General features: G+C 33.2%; 1 protein-coding gene across 1 annotated transcript in view; it reads right to left on the bottom strand.

The window, feature by feature from the left end:
* Positions 1-391: 391 nt before the first annotated feature.
* LOC147070980 (organic solute transporter alpha-like protein) overlaps positions 392-17,892 on the bottom strand; it is a 30,708-nt gene continuing 13,207 nt past the window's right edge. The window contains exons 3-7 of the mRNA XM_085949272.1: positions 15,959-16,110; positions 14,520-14,668; positions 11,690-11,786; positions 9,483-9,722; positions 392-538 (exon numbers count right to left, since the gene is read on the bottom strand). Coding sequence (XP_085805398.1) covers positions 392-538; positions 9,483-9,722; positions 11,690-11,786; positions 14,520-14,668; positions 15,959-16,110 — 785 coding nt within the window. The remainder of the gene's footprint in view (positions 539-9,482; positions 9,723-11,689; positions 11,787-14,519; positions 14,669-15,958; positions 16,111-17,892) is intronic.

Genomic DNA, 17,892 nt, shown 5'->3' with positions numbered 1-17,892 from the left:
GGTGGACGGAATAACATCCGTCAACTAGACGTAAGTGCGGGCCTGTGGCGACATCGATCGAAAATAGTTAAGAATGTAGAAAAGTTTACGCGACGGGCACAAATATATAACCATTTTGATCAACGTTCCCGGTTAATAATTATAAGTAGTTTGCTTTCATTCAATAAAGGAGTTAGTAACCTACAGATTTCATGTTAGGAGACCAACGTCCGGGAGGTATTCAGGCCGTCAGAGGGCCTCAAAGTTGGCCCTCCGGCGGGAGTCGGCCGAAGGATTGGTATGCGCTATTGTAGGCCTGGTGCCGCAGATATTCCAATTTTACTACTGGGATATAGGGCCTTACCATCCAGGCTAACTCGTGAACATTCTTGTTTTTAGGTAAGAGGTACCGTCACGCCACCAGGGCCTGCAGTTCGGCCGAACCTGCAGACGGCTCTCCCTCAGCCATGAAGAACGGGGGGTGTGCTGTATCGACGGGAAATTCAAAGACAAATCCGTTGATACCAAATACTTCTTCGTACGTGCATTTTTCGCGTGGCTGAGTCAGAAACAAGATGTAATTGCTTCTTAGGGTACTCAGTCTATGTACGTAGAGGTACTTGAAATATATAAGTAACGAGGCGCGGCCTAATACCTATAATTTGGTATAGCGAATCTATACGTAAGCAATACGTGTAATTAGCCACCGAACGATTTCCTCTAATTTTCATTAGGAAACCGTTACAAGATTTTTGCATCCCCTAAACGTTGGCCGAAGACGTGAAATCATCCCGATTTGCATAAAAAGTCCCCATTTTTCGATTTCTGTATCAGTCTTCTCTGTGTTTCTGGACCCAGTGTCCGCGACAGTCAGGAGCGCGTTTTATTCATATATTTCCATACAAGTCCGAGAGACTTGCGGGGTAGATCCAGCCGATCTGGAATCACGTCCCAATGAACCATCGTCGAGGTTCAATACCTACCGGTTAATACCTCTTGGTATAAATACCTACTGTCACTCTGACAGTTCGCGCCCGTGAAGTGTCAACCAGCGACTTAGTCGTTTCGATTTTTTTTTTGGACCTGGTTCCCAAACTTTTGTCGCAGTGTCCCGCGCTCGCGTAATCTCGTCTACATTTAATTAAGAATTAATATTAAATAATTAATTCATAAGCAATAAACAATAAGTGTATTAATTTGATAATTAATTACCGTATAATGAATTGAACTTTTACAATATTTTGTGGTTTTACGGATAATAGTGAATTGAACTTTTATAATAATTTTGTGGTTTCTGGATAGTAATAGAATTGACTTTCTTTTAACTTTTGTGATTTCGGATACTAATAAAATAAACTTTAATTCAATGACTACTCTTTTTATTGACTATAATATTGTGACTGCCTGCTCTTCCACATTGGTGTACCTCCACTTCCGGCGACGAGCTAGCCAAGAATTCGGAGGCCTACAGTATCCATAAAACTAAATCATGGTCAGCACTTAATGTGCCTTGCATCTCCTTGAAAAGTCAAGTTTGTATATTGTTGTTTTTAATTTTAGGCACGATTCCAGGTTCTAATCAATAAGATGACTTCTCAATTTATTCTTGATAAGGTCCATGCTTGAAAACGATTGTTCGCATGAATATGTAGAACCGAAAAGGGAAAGAACAGCGAACGCTATTTTTTTTCAACTGATCATGCGTCACGAATACTATTTCAGGTGTTAAAAATCATCATGTCTTTCTTCTCCAGATCTTTCAAATATCAGAATTATTTTCTTGGTGATGTTTCAGCAGGCTTAGAGACAGGGCTCGAAACGGAACGGAACGCACCGGAGCGCCGTTCCGGCTCGTGAAATTTGTAAAATTATGGCTCCATCTCGTGGAAAAAATATGTTGACCGTCTGAGCTAGATAGGCCATAGAATACAAAATCTGATACTTGTTTTTATAAAATACACATACGATTTGATGATTATGTAAATATCTTCAGAAAATTTGTCGAGCGCTCCGGTTCGTAAACTTTTCCATTTCGAGCGCTGCTTAGAGAGTAAATCGAAGATTCTCTTTCGAAATCTTGAGCAAAGAGGGATAATTTGTTTTCGAACGAAATAACTTCTTCTAACATCGAAAAAAATGTGTTTCCTTTCTCCTGCAGTTTACGATTAAGCTGATTTTGATGAGACATAACGTCTACCAAGAAATATTTTTTTTGGATCAACTGATGGTCCGTTATTTCTGGTTAGTGAACATCCTTAAAAGGAGAAATGCTTTAATTTCTGTTAATAAGGAACTGTTTTAGCCCGTATATGGTCATTTGTGGCAGAGCCGCATTCAATGGGCCAAATAGCCACATGGGGCTCGCGAGCCGCGGTTTTCCGACCACTGCCTTAAGAGAAGCAGAGGATCGAGAGGGGTGGAAAGTCTTGTTCGCTCAAAAGATGAAAAATTATAAGGTGGTCACAGTCCTCAGCTATGATGGAATGACCAAGAAGAAGATATTACTTGGTACTTGTTACTCCATTGAGTAAAATAATTTTGTTGCCCAGAGTGTTAAGGAAAATCGAGAATTGAAACCGCTTAGAGCAACATATAGGACAAAACGCTTGGAATTAATGGAATTGTGACCACAATATGCTCGATAAATACCGTCAGGTAGGTTTCCATTGATTGGCTTGCTCTAAATCGAAATCCATGCTGTTCATTCACTGTAAATGACTCGAGTTTTGAAGAAATCAGGCTGTCCCGTTACAGAGATAACAACTGGTAAACATTGGATGTCTCAGATAATTGCACCAATTCATGAATGCCACAGGTATTCCAGTTACCACATGACTTGCGTGTCGTAGAATGATTTGAGGAGTGAGGCCAACCCGTTGAGAAGGCTGTTCGTAGCCAAATTATCCGAGACACGATCCTTAATCATGAGATCCTGACGAAGAATAAGAAGAAGTAGTATTTCATTTACATTAATAATTTATATTTATTCGGTTACTGGGGAGGTGTTCGAAACCTCCCGTTTTGTGCGCGCCTGGATGTTACACATTAACTTCAGCTGATAACCTAGCTTACACAAATTTTAACATAAATAATATATTCAAAATATTACTAACTGCATAACGATACAATCATATTATATTATTATGTTTATTGCATAAACAAACCAAATACTCAATGCTGACTGGATAATTTGATTAATAAATAATATAATATACTGAATTTAATTCAGATATATATCGGAGTATTCAAATTTGCATATTATTCTAGCTACATTCACTTCATTAGTCAAGACAGTTTGTAGATATTCTGTGTTGGCTACCTCACTCTGTATATTTGCCCACATCTGAAATATTCATACAAGTTTTGAGTTAATTCAGTTTAATCAACAATGATAATTATAGACGTATGTGTGCATAGAAATAAAAGGAGATAAGTCTGAAAATTAAAAAAAAAAAAAATTACTATACCCAGTGGCGTCCCTAAGTAAAGTGCCGCCCGCAAATTTAGAGTGACGTCCCCTTTTATTTTAGTTTCAAATTGTCTAATTCTAATTATTAATAAATCTAATTATCGTCGGATTAAACATACAAATACACAAATAATCTTAAATTCACACCATCAACTGAAAATTATATCATTTTCTCGTAACATAATCTCAAATAGTGGTGGAATTAGGTATGCACAATTTATTATTATTTGATTGAAAATGATTATTTACCAAATATGCAACTTGCAACCTGAACCCCTCCCTCTTGTATGCGCGCCTGACAGATCGTCTCCACCTCTCACAGAAAGATAGTTGATTCTGAAGATTTCATCCTTTCCCTCGTATAGGTACCTACATGGTGTAAATTACGACAAAAAATATTATTGTCATATATGTATGATCTTACCTACAGTTAAAAAACAGTTCGGAGCGGGACTTGAACCCGTATCCATTGAATTCCCAAAGTTCTTTACAAATTAAACCCTCCGTCCACACCTAAACACGACAAAATTATTGTTTGTTAACATCAATTTTATTGGGCTTACGTACTGTGACGTCCCTAGACAAAATACAATCCCGATTTTTTATACTTACAATATTTTTATCATACTTTCTTGACTCCAATATCTAAGAAATGTGTTGTATGGATACGTTAATGACAAAATGTATACCACTAAAACATACAAAATTAAATTTATTAATTAAGTTAGCACTCACCCAAATCACCGGAGTCTGAGGTCCTATTTTGGTTGATATTTCTGACACATTTGGTTTGTACCATCAATTATTAGCAATACACATATTTATTATTTTCACACCATTTTTTCTAGGTATGCTATCGTTGTACAACATGTAAACAAAATAATTTTCCTTATTTCAATATACACCTACTTTTAATCATAATATAATATACTATTAATATTAAGGGTCTCAACACTTTCAACTCTCAACCGTTCAAATAAAAAAACTTTCCTGACCTTCTCTACTTTGAAGTCAACTAGGTATATTGCCATACAAATCTAATTTAAATGCCATCTCTACTTCAATAGACAATATTGCGAGTCCATTTAGCCTTTCTTTGGTCAATCGCAGATGATTTTAAATAATTTGAAAAACTCCTCTCCGCGCTAGCCACCGTTATTGGCATTGTCAATAAGTTATGTATTATAATGATGTCTTACAAAATGTTATCATAAATAAATTAGAATACCCATATGATGTGGCGAAGAATTTTCAGTCACAAGTCTACACAGTAATTTTAACTCCTCACAAAGCTCCACTGCATCTAGATCAGATGTGCCCTTTGCAGGTACATATTGTTATTCACAGCACGATTACTAACATACTAATAATTATTAATTAATAGTAAATAGTCAAATTAAAATATGATATAATGTAGGTTGGTACAACGTAGTGTTTTATTACACTTAGTTGGTAACTATATTATGTACTTAACGTAAATACCTATTATATGCATGAATACTTGATTATGTCAAAATGTCAATAATAGTTCACCGAGCATATTACATTACCACATAAAACAGATAAATAACATTTTAGGTAGATATTTCTATATACCAAATGATTCTCCTCGTTTTTCCGCCCTTCAAGTAACTGCCGCCCATAAGCGACGCTCAATCTGCCTACCCCCACGACACGTCACTACTTACGTACTATTTAGGTAGGTATTTACTACAGTATGTGACACACGTAGGGAAACCATGTTTTTTTCAGTTTAATGGAGCCGTACTATAAAGGAAAGTATGAAATGTATCGACTTAGTGAGATTATGTCGTTTTCAAATTAAACATTTCACTATCAAAGTAAAAAATAATTCATGCTCTGCCGTTGATCTCATGCTTTTTCACTTGGATAGTAAGTTAAAAACTCTGGAAAATCATAATATTATATTAAAATTGTCTAGTGGTGATAAACACGATAGAAAATTAATTTACCATCTTATGCAATAAAATAATATTATTATATTTTTATTACTGACATCTTTGTAATCGAGTACGAAACTGTTTTCAAAAAATATTTCGTTTGAGGATGAACTAATTTTATTTTCCGCTGCAAGCGCTGCTAAACTAATTTTATTACGAGTGTTGATTTATTTTATTATAACAATATATAATATAATATGTAATGTAATCAATATTTTCATGCGTAGATTTAAGCCTACAATTCTTTGAAGAATGATTAATAGTACTCAATTAAAATAAGTACATAATTAATATAATATTATACTTACTCTCTAATATTATGACGATCCTAAGTTGATTTATAAATTCTAATTATAGGTACTTATAAGCTGAAATCCTAAAGCTTAACACCCCCACTACAATTCAGTAAAAAGGTTACAGAGCTGGTAAGTACTAGGTATATTATATAAATAATTGATACTTAAATATTTTATCCTATTGCTTTATTCAAGAATAAATTATTAATATGCATAGGTACACAAGATTTAAATTGAAGAATGTAACATCCTTAATTGAAAATATATTGTAAAGCCGAATTTTTTTACCAATTGGGATTCAAACAGACATATATTATGTCTAATATTAGATTAAGTCTAACATTATATGTATAATGCTACCTTGATTAAAATAAAAGTTATCTAGCTAATAGGACATTATCTACAAGCAGTGACCATTTTCTTTGACGTAATATGTAGACAAACCAATCGATTCGTCAGTATATTTAAAAGGGAACCTCGAGTTCAAAATCTTAAATAAATGCGTATTTCTCACAAATTGAGTACCTATGAAATATCACCGACAGCATAACAAAATCACAGTGGCGAAGGGTGAATGTAGGCTGTTAAGATCCGCCATAAATAGTGCACACTTGTCAATCATACGTATTTGTTTTCATTGAAATAACACTACACTTTACAAATGGTGTTGGTTAGTTTTTAAAGTTCAATAAACCCTGCAAAAACCAAGTGATATTAGATAATAGTCAAAAAATAGTCGTCTCTCTCTAAAATATCTACAACTATGAAATTAAATCATACATAACTGTGCATATTTTCTTTATATAGATAGAATAATATTTTTAATTTATTATAGTTTGGTTAGGCAGGACTTAGGCCATCCTCCCACGGCGCAACTGAAATCTGATGGAACTGGTTTATGAAGGAACTCATAAGCTGACCAATGTGATGCTTCGCACACGGCGCCACTGAAACCCAGTTAAAATAATAATCACATAACCTCAAACTGTCAAACTTAACTATCAACCGTGTTGTACAAAAACTGACAACACGCGCGCTGCAGCGTTTACATAAGGTTATTTTGATTTTCCAATTAACATTTAACCAATTTTGGTAAGAAAATATGATTTTTCACCGAAATCTAATGATGTTGGTACCACTGTTTTACGGTGACTGGAAACTTCAGAGACCGCGCGAGCATGTCGCATCTCTTCGCGACCGTTTTGAAGCTGAGAGATTCCAGTCTCGCCGTCAGCGAGCCGCCATTGAAATACATTAGCTAGATACTGGCTGGAATTTTAGTTTCAGTTCCGACGGACATAAGTTGCGCCGTGGGAGGATGGCCTTAATGAATTTAAAAAAATAAACCAACAATATGTGTAATATTCCTACTCAAATAAGTATGAATGAAAAAGTATGCATAATTTTGTCGTATCGCCCAAAATATACCAAAACTATTATGGTTCGGTTAGGCAGGGTTTAATTGATTTTTAAAAACTAACCAACACCATCTGTAAACTGTAGTATTAGTTCAATAAAAACAAATACGAATGACAACAAAGTTTAATGTGCACTATTTATGTCGCATCTTAACAGCCTACCTCCGCCCTTGACTAGTGGTAGGCATATAACATTAACAGATACGTACCTACTTGTACACCAACAAATAAAACATAAATAATAATATGTGTCATCGTTGTCATCTTCAATAATATATTTTTTTGGTTATTTATAATATAATATTATCACAATGTATAATTTTACAAAAATACTTTTATTTATTAAATTATTAATATTAAGTTATCTCAGTATCACAATTTTACAACGACTAGATTATCATAACAAAACAGATTTAAATGACTTTTTGTAATTGTTAATGAGCTAGATGATTCGACACTTTCAGTCGTATTTCTTGCTTCATCGCTAACGACAGCTGGAAGTGAGTTTCGTCTTTCTATATCGACAGTTTGGAGGAAGTCTCTTTTATATAATTTTCTCGCCCAGTATCCAAAGGCGATCATCTCAAGCATCATCATCGTGTTGTATATCACTAGAAAAATATGTCAAAACAAATTAATGTAATAATAATAATGTTAAACCATCATATTTGAACAAACAGCTTAATAGCAAAAATGTCTTAATATAATATCGCCTATAGGAAGTTAAAGTTCATCAAATTAATTAATTAATATGCATCATTTGTATTATGCTCGTGCGAGAGATGCACCTCTTTCCAACCACCAGCGTTGACGTTATTTGAAAATTCAAAAGTAACTAGCAGTGGCGTGCGACCTATTGATGCTGTGGATGCAGCGCATCTCAAAATTATTCCAAGATAGTTATATTATATATAATTTTATATTTTACTTGAAAACCACTTTACCTGTTTCAAGGTTTAATGGCTTGAATGAGTCCCAAGGTAATAAGCAAAAATAAAGTTTATTAAAAAGAAAGTTTAAGCAAGTTCCCAACAAGTCACTAGTACCTATTTAATATCCTTTACCTTCAATGACATTATTAATGGACAACGCACTCAGTACAGTAGCTAACAAGTAAATTCGCGCATAGCGACATTCACACATGTATAGGTAGACGTCACGCAATTTCCATTATGCGATATCACGCATCGGGAATTTATAGCAATATCACCTTTATTGTAATGGCGTTAGAACAGTGTCTCTAGTGTCAATGTTAATTTGAGCGAACCCGTTCGAACGGAACAATTCAGCAGACCCGACAAAAAGCATCGGGAATTTATAGCAATATCACCTTTATTGTAATGGCGTTAGAACAGTGTCTCTAGTGTCAATGTTAATTTGAGCGAACCCGTTCGAACGGAACAATTCAGCAGACCCGACAAAAAGCATCGGGAATTTATAGCAATATCACCTTTATTGTAATGGCGTTAGAACAGTGTCTCTAGTGTCAATGTTAATTTGAGCAAACCCGTTCGAACGGAACAATTCAGCAGACCCGACAAAAAGCATCGGGAATTTATAGCAATATCACCTTTGTGTCGCTGAGTTTCAAAACTCGCTATAACACTTTTTTGAAATAATTAAGATATATATATCGTTGGATTCGTTATTAAAATCTCTACATGGAAATGTTATCGCCTATTTCAAAAGCCGCTACGATTAACTGTAATTTATGAAACAAAATCAAAGTGTCTATTTAATCCCGCTATAACAGTACTGAAACATTCAAAAACCTTTTTAGTTCAAAAAGTTTTTGTTGATTTTCTCAACATAATGAAAAGTGTTATATAGCGGGTTTTGAAACTCAACGACACTTATCACCTTTATTGTAATGGCGTTAGAACAGATTATGGCATTCGGCAGACCCGACAAAAAAGTGAGTGTCATTTTTTTTCCAGATGCTTCGTCCATATTAATGTCATTGTTTACCTTATACATAATAAATATTTTAAATAGAGTCTTGTATTCTAGTTTTGAAAATAAAGCTTATGTTGAATAGGATCCCTCATTTCAGGATTCACCACACGCCACTGGTAACTACATAGTTTGATTTCGATAGTTCATAATATCGATTTTCCATTACCAATGTACTTACTTAAATTTAATCGATTTCAAGAATAAATTTTTTTATTCCTGATTAGACTTTAATATCCCTGGTACAAACGTCTTAATTGTATGCATATTACGTGAGTACATATTATTATAATTGTCTTAAATATCTAAAAATTCTAAAATTACCGAATCTGTACATCTTTGGTACATATTGAAGTATTTATTAAGTCAATAGTTAAATATTCATATTCTTACAGTTACAAAATACTCCATATGTCAATGGAAGATGACAGGGCATAACTCCTAAATGTATGAGTAGCTGAGGAACTCCCCACTGCATCTTGCATGCCAGGAAAGGGAGCTGAAGAGATATGAACTTTCCCTGAATAGAGTGCGCCTGGAGATCATCCTTCAGCATGTTGATCGTTATCAGAATTGCCCATGTTGCAACCAGTATTGATAGCTCCACAAATATTTGGGGGTATATGTAGTAGACTTTGTATATACTCTAGAATTAAAAAAAAATATTTTTACATTTATTTTTTAATATTTTATACTAAATTATTAGCAGTTATAATAATTTATTATGTACACTGGCGGAGCAAGGGGTATTATATGGGTAACCGCCCGGACGAAAAAGTGTACTTCCGTTAAAGGTGCAAAAATAATAATATTGTTATAGGTACGTGACGAACTAGAAATATTCGAAAAAATTAGTCAACGAAGAGGGTTCCGAACACTACGTGGTCGTAAAGATTTTTTTAGGTATACGTGATATACTGCATTCCTTAAATTTCAAAAATCTGCAAATTTAAATACTAATTGACTTTGTACCTTATACCATATTTATAGTTACACAATTCGTAAAAAAATGTCAGGTGGTTAAAGACATCGATACTAATAAAAGGCGCAGCTAAATGGTGCGCACCCTCCATTTCTAGGGTTCCTTCATCCTAAATAATTGTAAATTGTTCACCGAACATCAGTGCAGTATTCCCAGATCGCGGGGGAAATTTTATGAGTAGAAGGCGGAAATATTGAAATGGAAATTTCATTGTAAAATGACCTTATTATGGGGGGAGCAATTTTTCTCGTGATTATAAATAAAAATAAAGTTTCTTGGTATTTCTGTAAAATATTTTTTTGACTATCGCTTGTTTAGCATTTTTATCCGGATATTTATACGTTATGTTGAAGATTTAATGTGTTTCATTTATCAGCAAGAAGGTATAATGAATAATAATATAATTTTAATACTAACAAACAAATCTAACAAATTAAGCATTTGTATCACTAATTAAGTATATATTCCGTTCTTCATTAAATATGTTAATAATAGGCGAACACGCTTAAACTTAGTATGTACCTATAGGTAGTGTAGATAAAAGTTTTGTTACTTTTTGTTACTGCCACGGGCACTAAAACAACTTGCTACGCCACTGTATCTAGTCTTTACCATAGGTATTAAAACACATATGTCATAATATGTTATTCTATGGCCATATTGGGCCATAATAATATTGTATCTATATTATGTTCCTGGCACAGGACAGATTAATTCTGAGTTGCCTGGTTCCTAGTAATAAGTAAGAAAGATATCTTTAGAAGCAAACACTACAGTTTCAAGAAAATTATATACTTTTCAAACATGTACTTAGTTATTTTTTTAAAGATCATATTTATTGAATGTAAAAAATATTTACGTAAGTAAGCATTTAAATAATTATTGATATGGCATTTAGAATCGATAAAGACACCATTACGTCAGTGAGTAAGAACTTACCACCTACGCCAATAATAGATACCTATTATTGAACTTAACGCAAAAAAATAACAAATTATTTTGTTTTTGCGATGTTACCTAATAGTTTTCTTCTGTCATAATCATTTGAAATGAACAAACGTATTATTATTAAAACGTTAACTGTATGCCTAATATCCTTTTGACCTAAAACTATATATTTTACTTGGATTTATTGCAGGTATTTAAGTCTGGAAAATAATTTAATTGGTTTAATTACACTAACAAATAATTTAGGTGTATATATATAGGTAAGTATATAAATAAACACTCCATCTGTTTCAGTGAACTCAGATATAATGGGAACTGAAACACCTAACGGGTGTGGAGTAACAGGCAACCTATCTCGAGAGTGAAAGAATATGGGATAAACTTAAACACGTTTTAAGAATACGCTTGTCCTTCGTTCTGACAACTGCTCTCGGTTTATGCGCTCACGCTCATTCAATATTGGTGTATTTGAAGGTTGCAACAGACACTATTACACGTATATAAAGTGTAGTTCATTTTCGTAGAACACTCACACTCACACTTTCAAAGCCCTGCGTCAAAATGTAGTGTATTGGGATATAGCCTATAGGAATTATTTATTGATCTGTTCTGATCACTGAACAGATCTGAATAGATCACTTTTAATTTAATTCAAATAATATGATTATATTACGTGTACTTACCTCTTCTTCAGCCCACATGGCCAAGAATCCTAAATAACAAAAACATTGTAGTACTGGAAGCTGAATAATCAAAATCCTCAGAAACTTCAAATTGCGTCTGAAAGATAAAACATATTATTAATATTATTAACAATCTTCCAATTCCAAAAATATTACAACCTAATATTGATTGAACCTACATAATTTAAAAATACTTTTGAAAAATATTTTAACAGCTACAAAAAAATCTTTTTTTCAGAGTATGTACATGGGCGCAAATCCCGGGGTGCGCAGGTTCGAACCTGCTGGGCATCGTATTTTTTCAAAAAGTGTTTTCAAATTATGTAAGTTCAAAGAAAGAAATATTGTTTTCATGTTTACAGTACCTATTTAAATATTTTTAGTTAAGCATAAACAAATTTTAATTTTAAAAGAGCTATCTTCATTATTCAAATTAATGTTTATTATTTATTTTGTTTTAGTTCCCCATTACTGGGGAAATATCTTAAGTAAGCCAAAAACAATATTCAAAGTTATACAACTCGTCAGTAACTATAATGATAATAATGCTATCTATTAAACATCTCAAGATAAAAATATGTTAAACAATAATACAATAAAACAATAACACACGATAAACTAAGTAAATTAATACGATTAATAAATTAATTAATTAGTCTTTAATACAATAGTTAAAATACATATTTTTATAATTTACTTGTTGATTGCGAGCAAAGGCAGGATACTTGTGCAACATGGATAACAACAGCATGGTCCTACTCTTGGATTCAAAGAACTCGGCTTAGCATTCCTGAAACCATAAACGTGCACAATTTAAATCTTTAATTATTCCCAGTGACTTCCCTAGGCAAAATGGCGCCCTTAGAGCCTTCATACCATTATCAATGTAATTATTTTCATGTGCCGATCATTCACCTGGTTTCTTTTTTATGAAGACATTAATCTCGGTTAAATCAATATAAAGTACCTTCATAAATAAATATAACATGTTTATGTTATGTAGGTAAGTGTGTTTATCATTTATTATCTTAAGTGTTTAAAAAACGTTATACAAACATGAATAATATAATAATGTAATCTCATCAAGGGTTGACGTTTATAAATAAGCACGATTTCTTGATTCTAAAATCTCTGGGTTGAACAATGCTGTATGTAATAAATTCTAGATTTCAAGATTAGCTTTTAAAATGTTTTTTGACATTTTTTTGGTTACACAATAAGTTAATATGTGAAACTTAATATTGGTAAGTTTCTAAATGGAAAATAATACTGCCTGACAAATTGTATGAATTAAAATAAATCACTGTAACGATTAATATGAAATACGCATAATGTGATTAAAATTTATAAAATGTACTAAATCAACATGTTTCTCTAGTTTTCGTGAACATTTTCACAGTAAAACGCCCAGAATATACATAATAGATAGAAAATATACATAACGTTGACAAGGAGACGCGTGTTGACTCGCTTGTGGCTTGATGGTACATACAAATTTTGGCGAGCTACTCTCTCATGACACCTCTGGGATCAATGAAAATAATTTTCTGATTAACATGAATGGTACACACTAAGTTACGTGTATTTACGTCATAATTTGGAGCACCTTATAAACATAATAATATATACTAAGTATTAGAAAACTAATTGAAGCCAACAAAAGCATAATGGTGTTACTTCCTTCCGACCATGTCCGATCCTAATGGGATCAATTATGGACCTCCACAGAGTGGAGGTTTGTATTCAACAGATTTTTTATGAGAAATGGATGTCAGCCACTTGCTCAACCTATTAGGTCCATACTCTGACTCATAAACAGGATTCGAACATGGGACCGACAACGTTATAGACCGACGCTTAAGCCGTGCGGCCATCGTGGGTGTTACTAATTACCGAAATCACAAAACGAATCAAAGAGACGTTTTTTTAATACATAGTGTGTTCGGCAAATACCTACATCGTGTTCCCTAATAAACATACCATATCATAGTCACAGTAAATTAAAGTTTTACCAAGTCGTGAGGTCACTTATAACTTACCGTAAGGAAGAAAAATATATTGATTATTCGAAAATGTCGGAATCGGGAGTTATGTCCAAGATTGCAACCTTTAGATTGTGATTATGTTGAGATACACGTCGCGTACTATCACGTGACGTCACAATAAGCTGCCGCTATGGGGGAAAAGTGTGTACTTAATGTCGTTTATCTTGGTGTTAAAAATTTTATCAAACTGATGCACCCACCCCGTAGCACATTTTGAACATTTAAACGAACATTGTCAAATCTGCCGAAATCACCAGAACAACAATGAGGTCACCTCACGTTGAACCGCACTACATCGACACCTGAATTCAATAAACTTTTTTTATCATTTTCTACAGTCCTACACATTTTCGATTCATCTCAAAATTGCGTGTGTTTTGTTTTTAGCGGTAGCACTATGTATTTACTCTAAGAATGTTGTCTATTATCTTTGGTCTGCAGTTTGGGTTCTATTCACGGGTATACACACGTAGAAACTACCAAAATTAATTAAAATTACCTTGAATATGAATAATAATTAAAAATACTAATACTATAGAGTTGGTACTCTCCATCATTGAATTTACAGAGGTGGTGATCGTTCAAAATATTCTGCAAAATGACGAAACCATAGACTAAATGTGTCGCCGTGACAGCATGACAGTAGGTACCTACATGACGTGCATCTAAATATAATCAGAACTTTAGTCTCAACGACGTGTATATACATTTTTTCCATAGACCTCTCAATCTCTTATCTCCGATGAGTAAATACAACTTAGAGATAATAATAAGTGTTTTCTCACGTAATCAGTCGCGACTCCCCGCCGCAGTAGGCAATGTACAGACAGAAGAGTTCATACATGGCGAAGACAAACATGCCTTGCGTGACGCGTTCCACCAGCATCTGGGCGCGAGGAATCACCAGCGCCAATAAAGTAGTGATGCTTACCACCTGAAGAAAAAAGTTATATGAATGCATCATTATGAAATAAACAATACCTATATTTAATAAATTATATTTTTGGTACCTAGTAGAAACATCTGTTACTGCAGGTCATTCTATGTTCACAAAAGCAAATTAAAAGCTGTCGTATTTATATCACTGCCTAAAGATGAGATGAAGTCAGGTATCTTTGGAAGGAATATCTCACGAAGAGATTTTGGAGTATTATGATATGAAGATGGCACGTGATGAAGGAGGCTCAATGGCCTACAAGGCCGTAAGTTCCCCAGCTCTGTTCCCCATCGCCCCTCTATCTATCGCTAGGGTTAAAGGCACTGTGACACTTAACAGAAACTTTTTCCAAACTATGTTCTAGGTAAATTTAAGGGTATTCAGTATATTTTGTATTTTTGAATAAATCCACTTGAATTATGGAAAATGGCATCACATAAGTACATATTTTAAAATGTCTAAGTAGCGACGCAGGTGACTTTTTCACCATTATGTGTGTTTATCTCACTTATCAGGTCGACCCCCAAAGCCTAGGCCTCCAGACTAGAGACCTGTCAGCCCTCCTTTATGGTGGCCATGCCTGATTCAATCCATTGAAAACAAGATATAAATAATTACAATATAAATATAGCTTTTTATACACAACGTTTTTAAATTTTCTGTTGAATCATATAAACTTGACTTGACTAGCTTAAACGTTCAAAAAAAATGTACTTTATAGAAATATTACTGAAATGTCATTTTGACATGTCATATAGTAACGCACGTATATATTAATAATTTAGTTTCTAGGACCCCAGACCCCTAGCAACCAATAATGGTGTCGAAATAAATTTTTAATACAAAACATAATTAACTGAAAATGAATTCAGTTCTACTTAAAGATGGCTAAAAGTATTAAAAAAATGCATTAGCATCGTGTTATCTGACATATTCTAAAAGTTTCAAATGTCTAGCTAGTCGGGAAGTTAATTAAAAATTGATTGCAAGATTTGTACCGGACAAATAAGAATACGAGCTAAGAAAAACGTTGTAAAAATGGTATATCCATAAGTAAATTATTTATAAATGGATGCTGATCACACATTTATGATAGCTAGAGAAATTAATAATAATGCATTTAGACACTCAGTAATAGAAATTATTATTCCAACTTCATATTTATTTTGATTAACAGTTTAGAAGTGAGAATTTCATGTCAATGAAATAAAAATCTTTTTATCTGAATTATATTCGCAGTGATAATATTTCATGTATTATAGATTCACTGGATAATATTGAACTTACTGGATATAGGGTGATCAAAAACAGTTCTTGCGATTTCGCCTTCGATGGAGCATATTTAACGACATTTTTAACTGTGTCCAAGTACATTGCAAATACTATTAAGACAGCCAAACATCCAAATGTGAAAACTATCGGTGCATAGCAATTCAAACCTGAAAAAATAATAATAAATTAAAAACACGGGTAAAAACATCGCTCATTCGATAATATTTTTTTTAAGTTTATCTTTGAATTGAAAAAATATCTCTTTCATTTCACAAAAAATTGATAATATTAATATAAATAGACTATTCAAGTAAGGAACATTTCAATAGGTAACGAGTAGACGGCGGTTTTGATAGGTAAAAGGTAAAACCATTAATAGTTAAGAGCATGCATCATTTCAAAAGTCACCGCATGCCATGACTAATATGTAACTATTGTACACACTGTTATTAAACATCATTGTATTCCAAATTAAAAGTTGAGACATTTAAGAACAAAGCCTGAACAAAAACGAACCATAAGTGCGAATGAGAAAGCATTTGGCACGCTTATATTTCCGCAAGATGCATTAGAGTAAGATAAAATTTCTACGGCTGAATTAAATATTTTTTTGAAAACGTCACCGGTAAATAATAATTTTAAATGATTACATTCATTTAAAAACTGCGATCACGTGTTGTTGAAATTTATTATTTTTGTATTAAATTTAAAGTTAGTGGTAATTATTTTTAATTAATTTACTAGAAAATATGGTTAACTATGTTGTGTTTAAATGTTGTAGCCTTGGTAGGTAGTTGTATATAGTTAAGTTAATAATAATAAAGTTGAGGTTCTACCGTGCGTTATACGCGAGAAACACGACTTCATTTTGCCGAACAATAGCCACTCTTTATTAAAATATTACTCTGAGTTTATGAAGTATTTTACGATGTTTGCATATATCTAGACCAGTGGTCGGCAAACTTTTGGACCAAAGGAGCCAAATATGAGTGGCACAACGGTCAAAAAAATATTCGAGAGCCATACGTATGTTTTTATAAATCTGATTTATTTAAATGAATTAATTACATTTTATAATTGTTTATTTATTAAGCGAAGATTTCCCGAATAAAACTAACGTAACTTTTTATTGTTGAAATTATAAATATAATTTTTACAAAATATGAATTACATACAATTTTCAGGCATTCCTTAAAACTAATGCGAACAATGACCTTTCTTGCATTTCTTCGGAGAGTTTTTGTATGTTTGGTATGTAACTTGTAGTTTTTAATTTCAGGCACGACTCTCATCGGTTCATTTTCATCGGTTATTTGGCTTATCTAAATTCTATTTATATTTTTCATGTTTGAAAATGATTGTTCTCATACATATTATCTTGACCAAATATGAGTTAGGAAAGCTATTCCATGTATTAAAAATCGTAGTATCTACCGTATATAGATCTTTTAGAGCGCTCCACTTGTGTTGTGAAATTAAATTGCATTTTTCTCTCTCCATATCCTCAATTTTGGTGGCAAGACCTACAAATTTGGAGCTCCATAACTCTTTGCTTGTTAAATCCACCAATAAAATTGTATTTCAAAAGTGCTCATGTCAATATAAAATGGAGAAAAATTTAATTTGTCGACTTTTACAATGGGCGGATTTAAAACAACAACGATCATACCTTTTTGCATCAACTATCACGGAGGAAAAATTAGTTTTGCGATAATGTCATTATAAATAATATAATAAAACTTTAATCAATGATAAAATATAAAAATTGTGAATTTTGCAAAAGTTTTTGTAAAAATTGGGAATTTGGCAAAGAGCCGCACGCCAATACCTAATGAGCCGCAAGTGGCTCGCGAGCCGCGGTTTGCCGATGACTGATCTAGACGGACCTACCCAAAGCTCCATCTTCTCCTTTCGGAGCGACAGTAAGTAAGTACAAAGTAAAATTACAA

The sequence above is a fragment of the Rhyacophila brunnea genome, unplaced genomic scaffold, assembly GCF_057557595.1.
Source record: "Rhyacophila brunnea isolate RB1 unplaced genomic scaffold, BYU_Rbru_1.0 scaffold_21, whole genome shotgun sequence".
Classification (NCBI taxonomy): domain Eukaryota; kingdom Metazoa; phylum Arthropoda; class Insecta; order Trichoptera; family Rhyacophilidae; genus Rhyacophila; species Rhyacophila brunnea.
This window is presented reverse-complemented; position numbering and strand designations above follow the sequence as displayed.